The sequence below is a fragment of the Amyelois transitella genome, chromosome W (assembly GCF_032362555.1).
Source record: "Amyelois transitella isolate CPQ chromosome W, ilAmyTran1.1, whole genome shotgun sequence".
Classification (NCBI taxonomy): Eukaryota; Metazoa; Arthropoda; class Insecta; order Lepidoptera; family Pyralidae; genus Amyelois; species Amyelois transitella.
Window position 1 is genome coordinate 6,204,694 of NC_083536.1, and position 20,477 is coordinate 6,225,170.

The window sequence follows — 20,477 nt, forward strand, 5'->3', positions numbered from 1 at the left end:
AGACATACAAAATATTTTTTCTAGATGTTTTAATAACATCGATAATTTCATCAAAGTATGGATGTTCACCCTTGATATGCTGATAGTATTATGAGAGTTCTGGATCAGATTTTGCTGTTTTTGTATAGATCTGTTGATGTTCTAGGTAAAACAGAAGAGTTCTGATTACCTAGACTTACAAATTTTTTTTTTCTAGATGTTTTAATAACATCGATAATTTCTTCAAAGTGTTGGTGTTCACCCTTGATTATGCTGATAGTATTGTGAGAGTTCTGGTCTAGGTTTTGATGTTTGTGTATAGGTATGTCCTACAAAAGCAAAGTCCCGGGGCGGAGGTGTTAAAAAACTAATAAATTCTAAAGACAAAAAAAGGAAATTATAATAATAGAGAGTTAAAGTATCTCTTTGTATATGTTACTGTAAAAGCCCGAATTGTGGTAAATCCTAAGATTTTCCGGTAAAACCTAAGATTTACTAACTCTTAATGGCAAAAGTCCGAACAGTTCTTTTATTTCGAACTTTTACCACCATCCAAATCAACCAATCCTAAGATTTACCTCAAGAGCACGGTAAATATTGAAAATGATTTTTTTACTATAAGAATTAAGTAAATGCTAGGTTTTACCAATGATGACTGGTACATATTAGTTTTGGGAATAAAAAAAAATATTATTCTTAATCATTTATTTCTACCTTTAGCATTATAATAGGCATGTATTTATGAATCTTACATAATTATGTATTTAAATTACAAAAATAAAATATCTTCTCACAAACATAACGCTTAAGTTGGCTAATTAAATCTCACTAAATCGGTATGATTCTTATAATTTGGTATTTTAAGGAACAAAGTTGAAAAAAAAGACAATCGTCATTAATTAGTAGGTACTAAGTACCTAAGAAAAATATTATTTGTTACAACACGGAGTGCTATTGTGGCACTTAGAATTACAAAGTAATCCTGATGACTTGCAAGCGCATTTCTTCGACAAGCATTTTTTGAGACAGTTACATTTTTTGAATCCTTGTCCTCCAGTCAAAGACAATTTTCCAACAACTTCGCGAAGACTCACTTCTTTCTCTTTAACAACATCTTCTATCGTAATAAAATCTCCAGAGCATGAGGTAAACTGATTCTGTGTGTAAAGCTGTTTTAGTACTCCAATATTGGTACCTAGTTGGTAAAACTCGTTGTCCTTTACATCTATTACAACTGCAATGATGCTTTTCGGGTCAGTTTTAGCTCTGACAATGTCCGGTACTTTCAGTCTTACATTTTGGCCAAGTTTCACATTTGGATATTTATCAGACGACTTAGCTTTCATTTTTTCAGCTTGGGTTTCCAAATTCAATTTTGCCTTTGTTCTTATTCTCTGGACAGATTCTATCTTCTTTGGTATTGGATCTTCTTCAGATTGAGTTTCGTTTTCTTTCTCTGAATTTGTCTCAGAACCGAGTCTCTGAATCGTTACATTGGCATCAATGGTTATTTGATTTTCCATTTCTATTTCAATCATTTCGCATTCTTGTGTTTTGTTCCTCGCACTTTCACTGTTTATGTTCTCTTCTGACTGATTTTCAACAACGTTGTCTTCCTTGTCCTGTTCAATTATAATATTTTCGTCGTTAGTATTTTGTTCCGTATTTTCTTGCGTATGCAACAAATTCTCTAAATCTTCTTCAGATCTTAAAAGTCCAATCATACCTTTTGGAATTGCTGACGATGCAATGCCCACTTTCATTGGACAACCAAACATTGCTTCGTAGGGCGAGCATTTGATTCCCTCGTGATATGCTCTGTTTTTCATTGCCTGGATGAATTTCAAGCCCTCTGACCACTTTGACAACTGATTGGTTTCCATCCACGTACTGAGCATATTTTCAATGTCTTGATTGGCACGCTCTACTGATCCTTGACTCTGACTGTGTCTTGGTTTTCCGTGTACAATTTTAACATCTGGCCACATAGAGCATACATTTTCAATTATATGGTTACAAAACTCCCGACCATTATCGGAATGAAGGATATTTGGCGCTCCAAAAGTGGTGAAAATATCCAAGAGATGATATGCAACTTCTGCAGCGCGTTTAGTTTGAAGTGCACGAAGGATCACAAATTTAGTGAGATGGTCTTGATAAACTAATATGAATTTATAATTTCCGTCAGGGTTGGTTTGTAGGTCTATGAGATCTACTTGACAACGTGAGTTCATTTCACTATGAAGTATAGGCTTGATGACAATGCCCTTCTTCAAAGTCTTCTGTTTCTTTTGACAAGGTTGACATAGCTTCAAATATGTCATGATAGCCTCAACTGTAATATTTCTATACTTGCGGCTACATTCCTTTAGCATCCTAGTCCTTCCACCGTGTCCAACAGCAAGATGCGTTTCTTCGAGGATATTAAATATGTCGTCATAACAAACGTAATACTTGATTTCTCCATTTTCTTCCTTTATTGGCGCAATTAGCTTTTCTTCACCGCCTATAGTCAAAATATCATAGCGCTTAATACGCCTGTAATGCACAGCTTTCTTATTTTTCACGTTCTTTGCAGTTTTTACTTCCTCTAAACACTTGGCGTATTTATCCCTATCGAGATAAAAGTTATTGTCCTTCTTGCTTGCCACGATCTTGTCCATTATTTCATAAAATCTATGTTTTACACTCATTTTGATTCATAAATTACATTTGGATATATAAAACACAAACAGAAATTAAATTAACGTGCGCGTTCAAACTTGTCAAACGACCGACTGAGGCGAGCGAACGGAGACGCGGGGCACGCGGGGGCGGTACGGCTAGCGGGGAATTACCGACTGCCCACGAGTACCGACGAGATGATGCGCTGAACACGTTATGACATGTCTTTATCAACTTTTACCGTGGCATTATGGTAAATCCTGAGATTTACCAATTACATGGTGGTAAAAGTTCGAAATAAAAGAACGTTCGGACTTTTACCATGGAAAGTTGGTAAATCTTAGGTTTTACCGGTAAATCTTAGGTTTTACCGGTAAATCTTAGGTTTCACCGGAAAATCTTAGGATTTACCACAGTTCGGGCTTTTACAGTAACATATACAACATTTGCTGTCTTGCCCATTGGAGACATCACAAATAAACTGTCACAGCTAGTGACCCGCGAGCAAGCGACGTAGAACTGTCCGTGTGAAAAGCAATTCGTCCTGAGGTCGACTCCGGCTGCTCCAAGCGTTTGACCTTGCGATTTGTTAATTGTCATCGCGAAACATATAGCCACTGGAAACTGTACACGCTTAAATTGAAATGGAAAGTTGTTGGGAATGAGGGGAATGCGCAGTATAAAAACAATTTCACCAGCTGCACAACCAGTAAGTATTTCAGCTTCTATAATATTGTTCTGAAGCGACATCACTTTAAGACGAATCCTATTACAAAGTTTCGGCGGGGTTAAGTTGCGTAGCAACATAATTGGAATGCCTACTTTTAGTGCAATTGTATGCGCGGGCAGTCCAGATGCCGAAAGTGAATAAAGGAACTCTACCGGATAAGTTGTAGCATCGGTACTATCTAAAACTGTATTTATGGATTGATATACCACCTCGCTCCCATCAATTTTTTCCAAAATACTTAAATTAATAGCTGCTTGCTCATTTTTGGGTGTTAGGATTGCTCGCTCGCATATCCAAGAATCCTCGTGATGAATTATTTGAGATAGGTTTGAGATATAAACGAAATGAATAAGTTCCTCCACCGAAGTAACTACTTGACAGAGGTTCTCTGGCAGAGTCACCAATCCGTTCGATTCAGGCAACGTAACCAATTTTTAATAACACATATGAATTAATAAAACAATTTTTTTTTTTTATTATACCCATTTTATTCTTTTTCCTACATATTTACAAACATTAAGACATTTTCTGACTTAGAATATAAACAAAATATGAAATATGTTACAAATATGTATGTTTTTTTAAAACATTTAAATTTAACAAATAAGTATCCATTTTCAAAACCTGTTAAAAATTAAATATACTTGTGTGCCCCCATGCTTTAGTCGAAATCTTATTCTTTGATATGGCTCTCTTATCATCATCAGCTGATAAAGCAATTTTATTTACGGCACATGTAAATAATTCATGTTTATCCATACATCCATACATATAATAAAACTGTAACTGAACTTTGTCTGTACATCTGTACATTGAAGATATTTAAGAAAAAAATTTATAAGGGGTCTTTTTAGGATCAGTAGAAGCCAAAACAATTTTTTTTAGAATTTTTGTCTGTCTGTCTGTCTGTCTGTCCGTCTGTCTGTCTGTATGTTTGTACGCGCATCACGCAAAATCTACCGAACGGATCTGAACGAAATTCGGCACAGATATAGTTAGTAACCTGGATTAGAATATAGGCTACTTTTTATCCTGAAATTCTATCCCAAGGGGATGAAATAGGGGGTGCAAGTTTTTATAGAACTTTGTCATTTTTGAATCGATATAAAAAGCTATAAATAATTAATTATTATATGTATGGATAATGATTAAAAAAAAAATATAAAAAATAGCATTTTATTCAAATCAATTTGCTTTGTTTATTTAGTTCCCGTGGTTTAGATATTTATTTTTTGACCACCCGATACGAGATGGCGCCTCATGAGAATTTAAGAAATAACACGATTGTAGTCGCTGGCAAATTTTTTAATTAATTAAAAATTCTTATGGAGATAATGTAACTGTATCTGATGAAAGAGTTATCAATCATTGCCTTTGTTCGCTTCAAGATGTTGTCTTATCAATTGATGGCCATTCTTTGAGTCACTACGGTCTTCCGGAACCACAGGAAACCTCTGACGATCCACAAGTGAGTCGCAAATATTCAGCAGATACAAGTTATGACGCTGTTGCAATGGCTGAGATCGTAAATAATGGTATTGGGATGATTTCCGATGAGCAAAGGTCTGTGTTTGACAACGTATTGCGAAGTGTTAACGAAGAGCAGGGTGAAACAATTTTCCTTGACGCGCCCGGTGGTACAGGCAAAACCCTTTTTGACTCGCTTATTACTGGCTGAGGTCAGAAGGCAAGGAAAGATAGCGTTAGCTGTTGCGTCTTCGGGGATAGCTGCCACCTTATTACCTAGAGGGAAAACAGCGCACACTATGTTCAAGATCCCTTTGGACCTGGATATAAATGAGACTCCAGTTTGTGCAGTGCAGTGTCGCGGAACAGCGACAAAGCAAATTTACTAGCAGAATGTAGCCTAATCGTTTGGGGCGAATGCACCATGGCTCATAAAAAAGCAGTGGAAGCAGTCGACCGTACGCTTAAAAATATCCGGCGAAACAATCACATTATGGGAGGTACCACTGTATTATTTTGTGGTGATTTCCACCAGACTCTACCCGTCATAAGCCGAGGTACTAGAGCTGATGAAGTAAGCGCATGTCTCAAACGTTCCATACTCTGGCCTCAGGTTAGGAAGTTAAGTCTAACACGTAATATGGAAGAATATGGGTGGTAATCCTCGAGCGCAAGAATTCTCAAATGTGTTATTAAAAATCGGTTATGGTACGTTGCCTGAATCGAACGGATTGGTGACTCTGCCAGAGAACCTCTGTCAAGTAGTTACTTCGGTGGAGGAACTTATTCATTTCGTTTATATCTCAAACCTATCTCAAATAATTCATCACGAGGATTCTTGGATATACGAGCGAGCAATCCTAACACCCAAAAATGAGCAAGCAGCTGCTATTAATTTAAGTATTTTGGAAAAAATTGATGGGAGCGAGATGGTATATCAATCCATAAATACAGTTTTAGATAGTACCGATGCTACAACTTATCCGGTAGAGTTCCTTTATTCACTTTCGGCATCTGGACTGCCCGCGCATACAATTGCACTTAACGTAGGCATTCCAATTATGTTGCTACGCAACTTAACCCCGCCGAAACTTTGTAATGGGATTCGTCTTAAAGTAATGTCGCTTCAGAACAATATTATAGAAGCTGAAATACTTACTGGTTGTGCAGCTGGTGAAATTGTTTTTATACTGCGCATTCCCCTCATTCCCAACAACTTTCCATTTCAATTTAAGCGTGTGCAGTTTCCAGTGGCTATGTTTCGCGATGACAATTAACAAATCGCAAGGTCAAACGCTTGGAGCAGCCGGAGTCGACCTCAGGACGAATTGCTTCTCACACGGACAGTTCTTCGTCGCTTGCTCGCGGGTCACTAGCTGTGACAGTTTATTTGTGATGTCTCCAATGGGCAAGACAGCAAATGTTGTATACAAAGAGATACTTTAACTCTCTATTATTACAATTTCCTTTTTTTGTCTTTAGAATTTATTAGTTTTTTAACACCTCCGCCCCGGGACTTTGCTTTTGTAGGACAAATAAATTATGTTCTATTCCAGGCATTATTCTTCCCGGGTACGTAAGTTTCATCAAAATCCATCCAGTAGAATTTGCGTGATTGAATAGCATCCTCAAACACGCACTCACGTAGGTACATCTATTTTTTTTTGCATAATATTAGTTTATGTCAATGCAAGGCTCTTTATCTAAGCAATCTTTTTATGGAAGCGAAATTAACGCAGGCGAAGCCGCGGGCAAAAGCTAGTAAGCAATAATAAAAAGTAATCCATACATATAATAAAACTGTAACTGAACTTTGTCTGTACATTGAAGATATTTAAGAAAAAAATTTATAAGGGGTATTTTTAGGGTCAGTAGAAGCCAAAACAATTTTTTTTAGAATTTTTGTCTGTCTGTCTGTCTGTTTGTCCGTCTGTCTGTCTGTATGTTTGTACGCGCATCACGCAAAATCTACCGAACGGATCTGAACGAAATTAGGCACAGATATAGTTAGTAACCTGGATTAGAATATAGGCTACTTTTTATCCTGAAATTCTATCCCAAGGGGATGAAATAGGGGTGCAAGTTTGTATGGAATTTTGTCATTTTTGAATCGATATAAGCTATAATTAATTAATTATTATATGTATGGATAATGATTAAAAAAAATTATAAAAAAATAGCATTTTATTCAATTCAATTTGCTTTGTTTATTTAGTTCCCTTGGTTTAGATATTTATTTTTTGACCACCCGATACGAGATGGCGCCTCTTGAGAATTTAAGAAATAACACGATTGTAGCCGCTGGCAAATTTTTTAGTTAATTAAAAATTCTTATGGAGATAATGTAACTGTATCTGATGAAAGAGTTATCAATCATTGCCTTTGTTCGCTTTAAGATGTTGTCTTATCAATTGATGGCCATTCTTTGAGTCACTACGGTCTTTCGGAACCACAGGAAACCTCGGACGATCCACAAGTGAGTCGCAAATATTCAGCAGATACAAGTTATGACGCTATTGCAATGGCTGAGGTCAGAAGGCAAGGAAAGATAGCGTTAGCTGTTGCGTCTTCGGGGATAGCTGCCACCTTATTACCTAGAGGGAAAACAGCGCACACTATGTTCAAGATCCCTTTGGACCTGGATATAAATGAGACTCCAGTTTGTGCAGTGCAGTGTCGCGGAACAGCGACAAAGCAAAAATACTCGCAGAATGTAGCCTAATCGTTTGGGACGAATGCACCATGGCTCATAAAAAAGCAGTGGAAGCAGTCGACCGTACGCTTAAAAATATCCGGCGAAACAATCACATTATGGGAGGTACCACTGTATTATTTTGTGGTGATTTCCACCAGACTCTACCCGTCATAAGCAGAGGTACTAGAGCTGATGAATTAAGCGCATGTCTCAAACGTTCCATACTCTGGCCTCAGGTTAGGAAATTAAGTCTAACACGTAATATGGGAGAATATGGGTGGTAATCCTCGAGCGCAAGAATTCTCAGATGTGTTATTAAAAATCGGTTATGGTACGTTGCCTGAATTAAACGGATTGGTGACTCTGCCAGAGAACCTCTGTCAAGTAGTTACTTCGGTGGAGGAACTTATTCATTTCGTTTATATCTCAAACCTATCTCAAATAATTCATCACGAGGATTCTTGGATATACGAGCGAGCAATCCTAACACCCAAAAATGAGCAAGCAGCTGCTATTAATTTAAGTATTTTGGAAAAAATTGATGGGAGCGAGGTGGTATATCAATCCATAAATACAGTTTTAGATAGTACCGATGCTACAACTTATCCGGTAGAGTTCCTTTATTCACTTTCGGCATCTGGACTGCCCGCGCATACAATTGCACTAAAAGTAGGCATTCCAATTATGTTGCTACGCAACTTAACCCCGCCGAAACTTTATAATGGGATTCGTCTTAAAGTAATGTCGCTTCAGAACAATATTATAGAAGCTGAAATACTTACTGGTTGTGCAGCTGGTGAAATTGTTTTTATACTGCGCATTCCCCTCATTCCCAACAACTTTCCATTTTAATTTAAGCGTGTGCAGTTTCCAGTGGCTATGTTTCGCGATGACAATTAACAAATCGCAAGGTCAAACGCTTGGAGCAGCCGGAGTCGATCTCAGGACGAATTGCTTCTCACACGGACAGTTCTACGTCGCTTGCTCGCGGGTCACTAGCTGTGACAGTTTATTTGTGATGTCTCCAATGGGCAAGACAGCAAATGTTGTATACAAAGAGATACTTTAACTCTCTAGTATTACAATTTCCTTTTTTTGTCTTTAGAATTTATTAGTTTTTTAACACCTCCGCCCCGGGACTTTGCTTTTGTAGGACAAATAAACTATGTTCTATTCCAGGCATTATTCTTCCCGGGTACGTAAGTTTCATCAAAATCCATCCAGTAGAATTTGCGTGATTGAATAGCATCCTCAAACACGCACTCACGTAGGTATATCTATTTTTTTTGCATAATATTAGTTTATGTCAATGCAAGGCTCTTTATCTAAGCAATCTTTTTATGGAAGCGAAATTAACGCAGGCGAAGCCGCGGGCAAAAGCTAGTTAATAATAAAGAAAGAATTTTTTTGGTACCTTCTGTTCACGCGCCTTTGCTTTTGATTTTTCGAAAGCTTGTATTTTAATTAATTCCTCAGTCAATCCATCTGATAGACGTTGAGCATGTTCAAAAGAATCGGGAATAAATGTTTCATTATCTGAATTCGCAGTCACATCATCTACGTATTGCGGCGTCTGTAAAAAAACATAAATTTAGAATAACATTAAATCAATCCTATATCTATAAGAAACAATTAAATATATAAAGCAACTTACCATTGTTTTAGTTTTTAAATACTTAAATTTATTGGAAGCAACGTCCTGTGGTGTGGACTATGCGCTTGATCGTACAAAAGTGATACATGTCACATACAGTTTGCGCACTGCACTCAAATAAAAATGCGCGGCGCGATTTTGTCCTTGCTAAAATGTTTTGTGTCATAGTCGTTCAAATTACTATTCACGTTAGAACACGTTCATTCATATTGTAATTAGATACCAAGGTATATCAATAAAATTTATTACAATGAACAAAAAATACATGCACAGAACGCTTCGTCCACACAGCGGTTTGACGAGCTCCGTGGCTCAGCGGTTATCAAGCTGAACTGAGACACGGAGACCTCGGGTTCGATCTCCGACCGGGTCAAGATGTAAAACGATCTTTTTTTTCAGTTTGTCCCGAGTATGGTTTTCTATACGTGAATCAACAAAATATAGTATTGTTGAGTTATTATTTTGCGACTCAAGTTTACAACTTACTGTAGGGCTCAATTTATGTAATTTATCCCTTGTGAGCATGTTCATAGTATTCTTTCGTCATTAGTTTCTTTATAAAACTTTTTATTTTAAAAATATGAATTAATAAAACAATTTATTATTTTATTATACCCACTAGCTTTCCGCCCGCGGCTTCGCTCACGTGTAATTCGGTTATATATAGCGTTTTTTAATGATCTCGACAGGGCTTTTTCTTCCACAGGCTGAAATCTTGTTACAACTGGAATTAAATATAGCCTGTGTTACTCAGGGATGATGTAGCTTTCTAATGGTGAATGTTTGAAATCGATTCAGTAGTTTCGGAGTTTATCGATTACATGTGAAAACAAACAAACTTATAAAAAAATAGATTGTTCCTCTTTATAATATTAGTATACATACAAATCTATATAGAAAAAGTAAAGCGAGACAAAATCATCGTCTCAAAAGAAAAAAAAAACAGGATTTATAGGACGAAGAGGCCTTACAGGATTTCCTTCTGTTTAAGTATTTGCGTCTGATAGTCATCATCCCATGTGAATGAGCTGATGATGGAAGGTACAACTCCTCAACGGTTAGGAGTTGAAAGAAAATTCTTACGAAGTTATACGTACATGTGAGGCTATTAGGTTGACCTGATAATAAAAAGTAAATCTCATTAACGTTAAGAATTTAGGTGAAAATGGATGCGGACAAATTTCGTCTCTTCACTTGTTTCCTTTTAGCTGTTTGTATGGGTAGTGTTAACACAAAATAGGGATTTAAAGGCGTGATGTTATTAATGTTATGCATGTATGTACATAATTATGTATGTTATTATGTATGTTAAAGAGACGACTGAAAGTTTTCATACAAAGTCTTTTTTTTAAGGATGGGAAATCATCAAATGACCTCTCTCCCGCTCTGGGTGGAACGGAAGGGAGTGTCAGACTTTTACTGACTAAAACCCACCTCGTTCCTTCAGTTGCCCTTTGCGTTCCGGGGCCACGGTATCTCGTTAGAACTTTTCCGCAGCCCCGGCTCAGTTTATCCCGTTTCCCCCCCTTGGGGGTTGACATTTCAAAAATCCCTTCTTAGTGCTCACTTATGTTACTAAAGGAACCTCTGTTCAAAATCTCAGACTCCTATACCGAGCGGTTTCGGCTGTGCGTTAATAAATCAGTCACCCAATCGCACCCCCTAAATCACGATTGGAGGGTAGTTTGAAAAAACTTATAATGTCAAACATATTTACTTGCCTATGTACGTGTTCATGCCAAGTTTCAAGTTTATAAACCCAAGGAATAAGATTTTTCATAGAAACGTTTTTACCCCTTTTCCCCCCCTTGGGGGTTGAATTTCCAAAAATCCTTTCTTAGTGCTCCCCTACATATCCCAAGGAACCTACATTCCAAATTTCAGCTGTCTACGACCAGTAGTTTCGACTGTGCGTTGTCTGTCAGTCAGTCACTCAGTAACGGAAGAGTTTTATATATATAGATTTTATTCTTTTTCCTACATATTTACAAACAATACAGACATTTTCTGACTTAGAATATAAACAAAATATGAAATATGTTACAAATATGTAAGTTTTTTTAAAACATTTAAATTTAACAAATAAGTATCCATTTTCAAAACCTGTTAAAAATTAAATATACTTGTGTGCCCCCATGCTTTAGTCGAAATCTTATTCTTTGATATGGCTCTCTTATCATCATCAGCTGATAAAGCAATTTTATTTATGGCACATGTAAATAATTCATGTTGAATTGATTTAAATAAAATATTTGTTTTACGAATTACGTTACCTTCATGCAGAGATTTTTCATAATCCGATACATTAAAATCACGCACAATGTTTCTCTTAATTCCTTTTGCTTTTTTTATTGTGCTATTGGTGGTTTTAATACAATATAACTTCGATCGAAGTCCAACAAATTCGGTTATAACTTTAGTCCCCATTTCAAGTTTAAATAGACCAGGAACTTTTTTATTTTGAATTGGTAAACTATATTCATTACTTTCACAATTACTAGTATCAAAATAATGTAAAAAGTATTTTTTTAAATCATAATAAAAGTTATTTGTTTGTATATGATATATAAAACTATCTGTATCAATGTAACACATCTTAACATGACTTTTGTAATGGGGTTGTATAACTGAGTAATGAAAATCATACATATGACTTTTAGAAAGTTCTAAAACAGTAAAACCAATGTAAATGGGTTTGTTCAAAATAATTTCTTCAGGGTTTAATTGAACAGCTACTAAATTATCAGAAAAAACTGTTGCACTGTGGAAATTTGGACGTGCGATAAGTTTTTGAGCACAATTTCTTTTTTTAGTAAGATTTTCATTATCATCCCACTGATTAACCAGGTGCACATTAACTCGCTTCTCATTGTTTTCTAAAGTTTTTCCAAAAACGCTATTGTTCAACAGTTTAAAAACATCTTGTTCAAAAGCGGATGAACTTTTTTGTCTTAAAGTAGTATTCAAATCAATATATTGTTTTAAATACGGTCTTTGTCTAAATGTTATTACCCTATGTATTTTTTTCAAAATCAGTCCATGTTTTAAACAAGTTTTTAAATGAATGTAATGAATTACATAATAAAATTTATCATATAAATTCGGAATGAGTTTGTGATTTTTACCACCAGGTGGAATGCATTTTTCTGGACAAAAAGGTAAATCATTATGTAAATTATGCAAGTGCTTAGGATAAACTAGGTCTACCTCTAGTATAAACCCATAGTCAGCATCATTTTCTACTTGAATTATATCCAATGTATTGATTTCATTTTGATTAAGAAACCTAAAATTGGATAATGGTAAATATTGACACATACTGAACCCATATAAATTGTTGCAGTCGATATAAGTAATATACGATGTAGGCTCTAAGGGTTTGTAATCAGGTAAGAAAGAATTATTTGCTTTAGCATGTCTATTGGGACATAGGCGCACACCGCCGCGAATGCCCTGTTGTAACATTCGAATCATAGATAAATCATTGATAAGCTCTTACTGAACGCCTGTTTTAAGCAACATTGCATCAAAAGATAGACTAGGTGCGGTCAAATAAAATGCTGGATCCAACTGATAATGCTGTTTTGCAAGTCCGACGAAAATTGTATAGTATCTGATAGTAATAGCACATCAGTTTTCAAATAGAGATCCGTATATGAACCTAGGTCAGAAATTTTAAAGGTTAACTGACCAAATTAAATGCGCATGCCTGTAATCCTCATCGGAGATATGTTCGTCATTCAGCGAACTGTAAAATAATTCTTTTGGTGGAAGTTGACTTTCTTGATAACGTTCCCATGAGCTCATGTACTCGTACGGATATACACCTTTACGAGTAAGTAACTGAAATTTCTCATCACAGGGGTAAATTTTTTTATAGTATTTAAAGTCATCTGGTTTCAAAGTGTCTGATAATATACGTAAGCTTGTAGCTAGAAATTTAAATGAATCAACAAAACGAAGCTGATAAAACTGATCATTTGAAACCGGTACAAATTTGGTGAATGAAACATAGTTTTCTTTAGTTTTGGGTATAATTTTTATGTCACCAGGAACTTCAGCCAAAGCTTTAATGAATAAGTGACAGTCATAACCGGCTAGGTTGTGGAAAAAGATGGGTACAAACGAGGGACGTTTAAATTGCAAATTGCATTGTGGGTGGGCAGGTCCTCTGTAGCGACCGGTAACATGACAATGGTCGCGTACCCGGTCCGAAAATACAAAGTTGTTACAAATATGGCAGCGAGTTGCTTTGATAAACTCCGTTTCATCATCATCAGTAAATATTATTGGGACTGGTTCGTTAACTATATTATATATTTTCTTTACGTCTTTGATAATAGACTCTACAAACCTTCTAGCACAATCTGGGCCTCGGTATGATACGTAACTATTATAGTCAGTATTGTCACAACAAACAATATGGTATGCAAACGCTATAGGTATGTGTTTGTTCAAAGTCATAGTGTTATTAGAAGAGCAGCTTATGTCAGCGTTAGTTTGGAGCATTGATTCAAAATCAGCATAAATACAAAAGGGCATATTTTGTTTACGCTCATAATTTTTAAATTGTATCAGTGACCCGTTGTTAGGCAAAACGGTCACTACACCTCCACATGGATGAGTGTCAACTTCTTCTAAAGTCCCAAAATTTAGTAAACAAAAATCACAAAAATAAACCTTACCGTGATGTGATGTGATTTGACTTCTAAAAAGTCTAGAACAGTCTTTTATTAAACAATAATGAGAGGTATTTTTATTTTCTAAAAAGAGTAAATGAATAATTTTGAAATTTCTGTTCCTATCCATTTCTGATTTGTATAAAGGGCCTACAATAGATTTGTTATTTTTTAAATCATATATGATAAACTTAATATTTGAGTTATTTTTTTCAAAAACTTTTTTTATGTCATGAAAAGTAACAGGAAATGACATACCGCTTGTATCAAAAAGATCGTAAAAATGTGGATATGACTGTTAGGCCGTTTCTTGGTTGGATATAAAGCTGCTGTCGCGCATAAAAAGCAATACTGATCCTTATTTATAATATTTAAACATGCTTTTTTAGATTGAATTGATTTAGGTAAACTTATAAAACTGGAACCGGCTAGAGGTTGGTATTTATTAAGATTGACCTCCATATAAAAATGACCACCCACTGTCGCGATGTTCGAATTCCTCAATACTTTTTTTAAATTTCAAAACTGTCTCTAAATACAATTTGTTGAAATCATAATCAAAATATAATATTTTGTTTTTGGTAATAAATGACTTAACTGATTGCGAGTTATCTTTGAATTGTACGAATGTACCAAATAATTCAAAATTCACTTTCACACACGTGTGTTGTCCCAGGTATTTATCTAAAAGCGATTTTAACTTATCATGAATTTCATTAAAAAATACATCTAAAGAGGATGATTGAGATTCAGAATTCGCTATTATCTTATAAGTTAAAATACGATTTCGAAATGCAGTGCTGACCATTTCTATACCATCATCATATTTTATAGTATGATTATTCTTTTTATGTAAATTGCTTCTCAAATGACCAACCCATGATTTATTGCGTATAGATGAGTTACACACAGTACAGAAAGGCATGGTAAAGGATTTTTTGATGAAACTTGAATCCAAAATAAAGAAATAATTAATGATTTATTACTTATTACACTATTTACATTGAAAACATTTAAGACGAAAATTAACACAAAAGTAATAGGTAATTTATGCCGAAGGAAGGAGTCTTATTTTTTTACTTAAAATTAACCTTGTGACTATAGTACACGGGTTCTACCTCCTCAAATAGACTCCAAGCTCGTCCGAGGAAGGCTTGTAGTGATTCCTAAGACTTTGTGGATTCATCACTGTGGATTCATCACACTGTAGTTTCACCGTTATAAGAGCCTTTTTATAACGAGCATCAGCAGGGTTGTTCACGTAATCCTGTGTTTTGTAGACCTTAAGATCCACAAAATAATCACCCTCGGTCTTCAAAGCACGTCGAGAGGTCCCCGTCGAAACTTTGCTGGAGAAACTTGACGTTACTTCTCCACCGCGATTCCTTGGTTTGCTGCAACCGGCTTCCTCAGCTTGGAGGATGTTAAAAATGTTCTTTTTTGTTCTGTAAAAATAAAAAATATTTTTATTTTTTTAATATATTTTAATAATTATTTTTTGCAAGTAAGAGACATAGGAAAAATTGTGTTGAGTTAACAAGCCTTGACCGGCTTCTATACGTTCCGCATGAAGATAAGCATTTTCCCTTAACAAGAAAATAAATTAATAAAGTAATGATGTACAAAATGTAAATTGATGTTTTTGTGACAAAAAAAAAATGGAGTTATATTATTTACCTGTTAGTTGAGGTAAAATCAGGTGGTGGTGACGTAGCTTTGCGCTTCGATCCAGCAGCCAAGCTACGAACAATTTCTGGATAAGGCGATATGTCTCGGGTCTGCTTCGCAGCAACGGTTTTGCGCTGGCTCGTTTTCTTGCTCGCTTTCTTTGGGGGAGCTACAGCAGATAACACTGACGAGGCTTCGAATTCTGAGTCAGACCTGTAAAAGATATTAAAATTTTAAGTTTTGATACATTCTTAAGTAGGTACCTGAAAAATAAAAATGTAAATTTCACCAAAGATGAAAATACGTATTTAATACTTACCAACATTTTTCAAATTTATGAAAAATATGCAGTATTTATACAGCAGTTCTTTTGGCGCAGCGGTTCCGGAGCACTCACAAATAATAATTTAATTTTCTTCATTGCCCGACTATTTAAACAGAAAATATCACTTGCTCATCAAAAAAATTGGTCAAGCGTAGGTTGATTCTGAATTTAATTATTGATAATCAATATTTTAGACTAATGTTAACCTTAACAACTAACGATGAAGGTATATATTATTTTTTAATACTTGATAAAAAAGTTAGGTTTATATTTAAATAAAAATACGTAGTTCAAACCGATACATGTATTAATATTTTAATTTTTATAATTTGAGTACTAAGTAAAGATGATAATAGTGTCAACTATCAATTTATTTATTAAAATTCTCCAACATTTGGTCTGAAGATAAAATCGAATCACAATGTAAGCAGAATATATAAATCCCAGATTCAGATACTTAAATGTAAAAAAAATGTATATCTTAATTCAGTTGTGATCGAACCCGAGACCTCAAGTTTCGGGCAGACTTGTTAACCACTATGTCACGAGGGTCATCATTGCATTCGAATACAATGACTACATAATTTGCTGTACAAGAATAATATTTTATATCAGGAATCGTGTGGTGCTGACAGACTAGAAAAACACCACCCAATATCTGCCTGCGGGCATTGTAAGAGGTGATTAAGGGGGAGGTCATCGGATGCTGTTCTTCTTGTATTACACATTGTAGGTTGAACATAAAAAAGTCTTCAACCCTGGTCGTTGTCTTTGACAATGGGTAAACTATGTTAGTAACCATTAATCAGGGGTAGACAGAGCTAACAGATTTAAAAAGACTGAAAGATCACATTTAACTGTAAGGGTTATGATAGAATAGAGATTCAAATAGTAGCAAGTTGATAGCTCATAATATACAAAAAGAATTCCAACTTTATTAGCCTAATTCTTTACTAAAGCAAGTCATCATATGTAGATAATATTGTTTGTTATGAATAGAAAATATTTTTATCGCATAAACTATTCAACCGATTTATTTATTTATAAAGGATATATGTACTGTCAACATCAGGCCTACGTTACTATAGTTTTCAGATGTACTACCAAGATTAGTTTTTAAAAGAAACAAGGTACTCACTTTTACAGCATATATTTTAATCTTGCTCACAAAATAGCACTTATACTAAAGGCACTTGATTTCTTACAGTACTAATTCACGTCCAACCACTGTGTCACTTTTCATACGACTGCCTCATTTTTGTGTTTTTCAGATCACTAAGAGGGCGCCATCTTTTGATGCGCCCCTCTCTTTTTTTAGTCAAAACAAATACTTACAACTTTTTAAATTAAATTATGTTTAAATATTATATAATCAATTACATTTAATTATTAATATTAACAGTAAAGATTATTTATTACAATTATTTTAAATCAATTAAATTATAAATATCAGTGTTGCTGACAGTCGGCCATCTGATATAACCTGTATGACCTCATACATATTTTAATAGGATATAAGTAATGTTAATCAATTTCAATTCTAACAATATGTTTCAAATTTTATTTATAATAAACAATTTTGTTTAATAACATGTTATATGTACATATATTTTAACCGATTTATTTTACTTTCATAGTAGATTTTTGACAATCATGGTACTAATTAATTCATTGGGATCATGGTTATCACAATTAAGTAACTTACTAGGTAGTGTGTTAGGACCAGGGTTGTCCGAATAGTGCGTTAGGACCAGGGTTGTCCTAGTAGTGTGTTAGGACCAGGGTTGTCCTAGTAGTGTGTTAGGACCAGGGTTGTCCTAGTAGTGTGTTAGGACCAGGGTTGTCCTAGTAGTGTGTTAGATATATAATAATACAGGACTCTTAATTAATAATTTGAGCTATGTGTGTAAAAATAATGTTTAAGTGCATTTTAACAGAAATAACAATTAATTATTCTATTATAAAATTAAATACCGAATTCCATTAATCACTTTTCATCGTTATTATATCTAACGTATACAATTACAATTTATATTTAAGTATATTTTTACAATTAGTCTGCTGACTCATTTTCCGTTGACTCACTGGAAGATAATAACTCATGTTCATGCGGTCGGTTAAAACTATGCCAGGCCTTTATTTTATCGATAGCTACAATGGTAGAAAAACGCCTACCACTTTTTTTTTGTGAGTGGAGTGTCTTCTACTTGGAAGCGATCATGATCAAGAATGGCCGTGATTCTGTAAGGACCCTGATGCTTAGGTACGAGCTTTTTGCTGTGGCCAGAAGCTGGCACCTGTCGTTCTACTCTAACCAGGTCTCCAACTTTATAACTGACGGGTTGACAACGTTTCCTATCAAAAGTACGTTTTTCTCTTTGTTGACAAGACTTAATATGTTCATTGATCTCCTGTCTCATTTCAGTCCTACTCGTATCCGTTTCATCAATAGGTCTAGTATCTTCGACTAACTCTGACAAAACCCTACTCTCACTTGAACCGACAGGTCTTGTTCCAAACAAAGCTTCAGAAGGGGTCCGGTTGATACCTTTGTTAAAGGTATTATTCATACCCCACTGAACCTCCGGCAGGTGATCATCCCATTTGTTGTCGGCAGTTCCTATGGAACTAGCGGTTAGTGCATCCACTATTACCTTGTTATACCGCTCTACCTGCCCGTTAGCCCTAGGTGTCGCGACTGCATTGAGTATATGCTTAATACCTTTTTCATTCATAAACCTTTTGAAGCTAGTACTAGTAAAGGAGGTACCTCGATCCGAAATTAATCGCCGTGGAACACCAAATAAACCAAAATATTCCCGAAGAATTCTAATGGAGTTGTAAGATTTTGTGTTTCTAACAGGTTTCATATAGATATATTTAGTATAAGCATCTACCACTACTAAAATGTGCATATTACCTCTACTACTTCGCACAAACGGACCAACGTGGTCGATATGTATAGTGTCAAAAGGGATATCAACCTTTTGAATAGGGTGCATAAGTCTTGGCTTTTTACCACCAGATGATTTTGAATAAGTGCACTCTAGGCACGAAGTTACATATTTTTTTATAAAAGAACGCATTTTAGGGAACCAGTAAGATGTTTTAACCTTTTCAAGAGTTTTGTCTACTGAAAAGTGTCCGATATCATCATGATTATATTTTACCACTTGCCAGCGAACGCCTTTAGGTACTACCCAACGGTCCCCTTGTGGAGTGATTCTAAACAATTTTAAATTCTTAATTTTATAGTTTGATTTTATATCAATGAGATCATCAAGGCTAGGATCCTCAAGAATTTTGATAATTCTTTGAATCTCTGAATCAGCGTTTTGTACAGTAATAAGCCAACTCTCTTCATTGATACTCCTAATAAGATATGTATCCGTTGAATTATTTGAAACTGGGTTACGGCTAAGCGCGTCAACATGTGCCATTGAAACTCCGGCCCTATATTCGATATCAAAATGAAATTCTTGCATTAACTCCCACCACCTTGCTACTCGTGGTATCATATCGCGTTTTTGGAAGGTTGCGCGGAGGGAGTTGCAGTCTGTAATTATCTTAAACTTAATTCCAATTAAGTAAACTCTAAATTTACGCAAAGAAGACACAGGCAAGAGTTTCCAGATCATAAGAGGAGTAATTCTGCTCCTCAGGGGTAGTCTGTTTACTAAAATAGGCAACAGGGCAAAGTAGACCATCAGTGTTGCGCTGCAGAAGAATGCCCGCGAGACCTACTTTGCAAGCATCGGTATGCAACTCAGTTAAGGCCTTTGGGTCGTAAAGGGCCAATATTGGCTTCTGAGTCAATTTATCTTGTAAAGTCTGAAAAGCATTCTCTTGTTCTGGTCCCCAACTCCATGTTACATTCTTTCTAAGCAATTGTGTATGTGGCTTGGCTATAATAGAAAACCCAGGTACAAAGCGCCGGAAAAAACTAGCTAGTCCTAAAAATTGCCTTACATTATGTTGATTTATTGGAGTTGGGAACCGTTTTATAGCTTCGATCTTCTTAGATCCCGGTCGTATACCCTCGCGAGAGACTTCAAACCCTAAGTAATCGACATTGTTACCAAAAAACATACATTTTGACATTTTAAGAGTTAGTCCTGCATTCAGAAATAATTTTAATACATTCTCTAGTCTATTCAATCCTTCTGGGAAATCTTTTGCCGGAATTATGACGTCATCCAAGTACGCTAGAGCTTCTCTATGACGCGCAGAACCTAGCACTTGGTTCATAATGCGTTGGAAGGTCGCAGGAGCGTTTGGAAGGCCAAACGGCATTTGGGTAAACTCAAAATGACCGTCCGGCGTCACAAACGCTGTTTGTTGCACATCTTCATTTCGAATTGGGACCTGGTAGTAGCCAGATGCCAAGTCAAGCGTACTGTAAAATTGATGACCAGCTAGAACATCCAGCTGGTCATCTATTAGTGGTATAGGGTAATTTTCCTTGACAGTCTTTTTATTGAGGGCACGATAATCTATACATAACCTGTATTCACCAGTTTTCTTTCGTACCAAGACGATGGGGCTCGCGTATAATGAGGTAGAAGGCCGTACGATTCCATTGTCTAGAAGCTCTGTAACCATATCCCGCACAACCT

General features: G+C 35.6%; 1 protein-coding gene across 1 annotated transcript; it reads right to left on the reverse strand.

The window, feature by feature from the left end:
- Positions 1-908: 908 nt before the first annotated feature.
- LOC106141487 (KRAB-A domain-containing protein 2) lies at positions 909-2,985 on the reverse strand. The gene has a single exon (XM_013343135.2). It carries the CDS (start codon positions 2,670-2,672, stop codon positions 909-911), a length of 1,764 nt encoding a protein of 587 aa, XP_013198589.2. The 5' UTR covers positions 2,673-2,985.
- Positions 2,986-20,477: the final 17,492 nt, after the last annotated feature.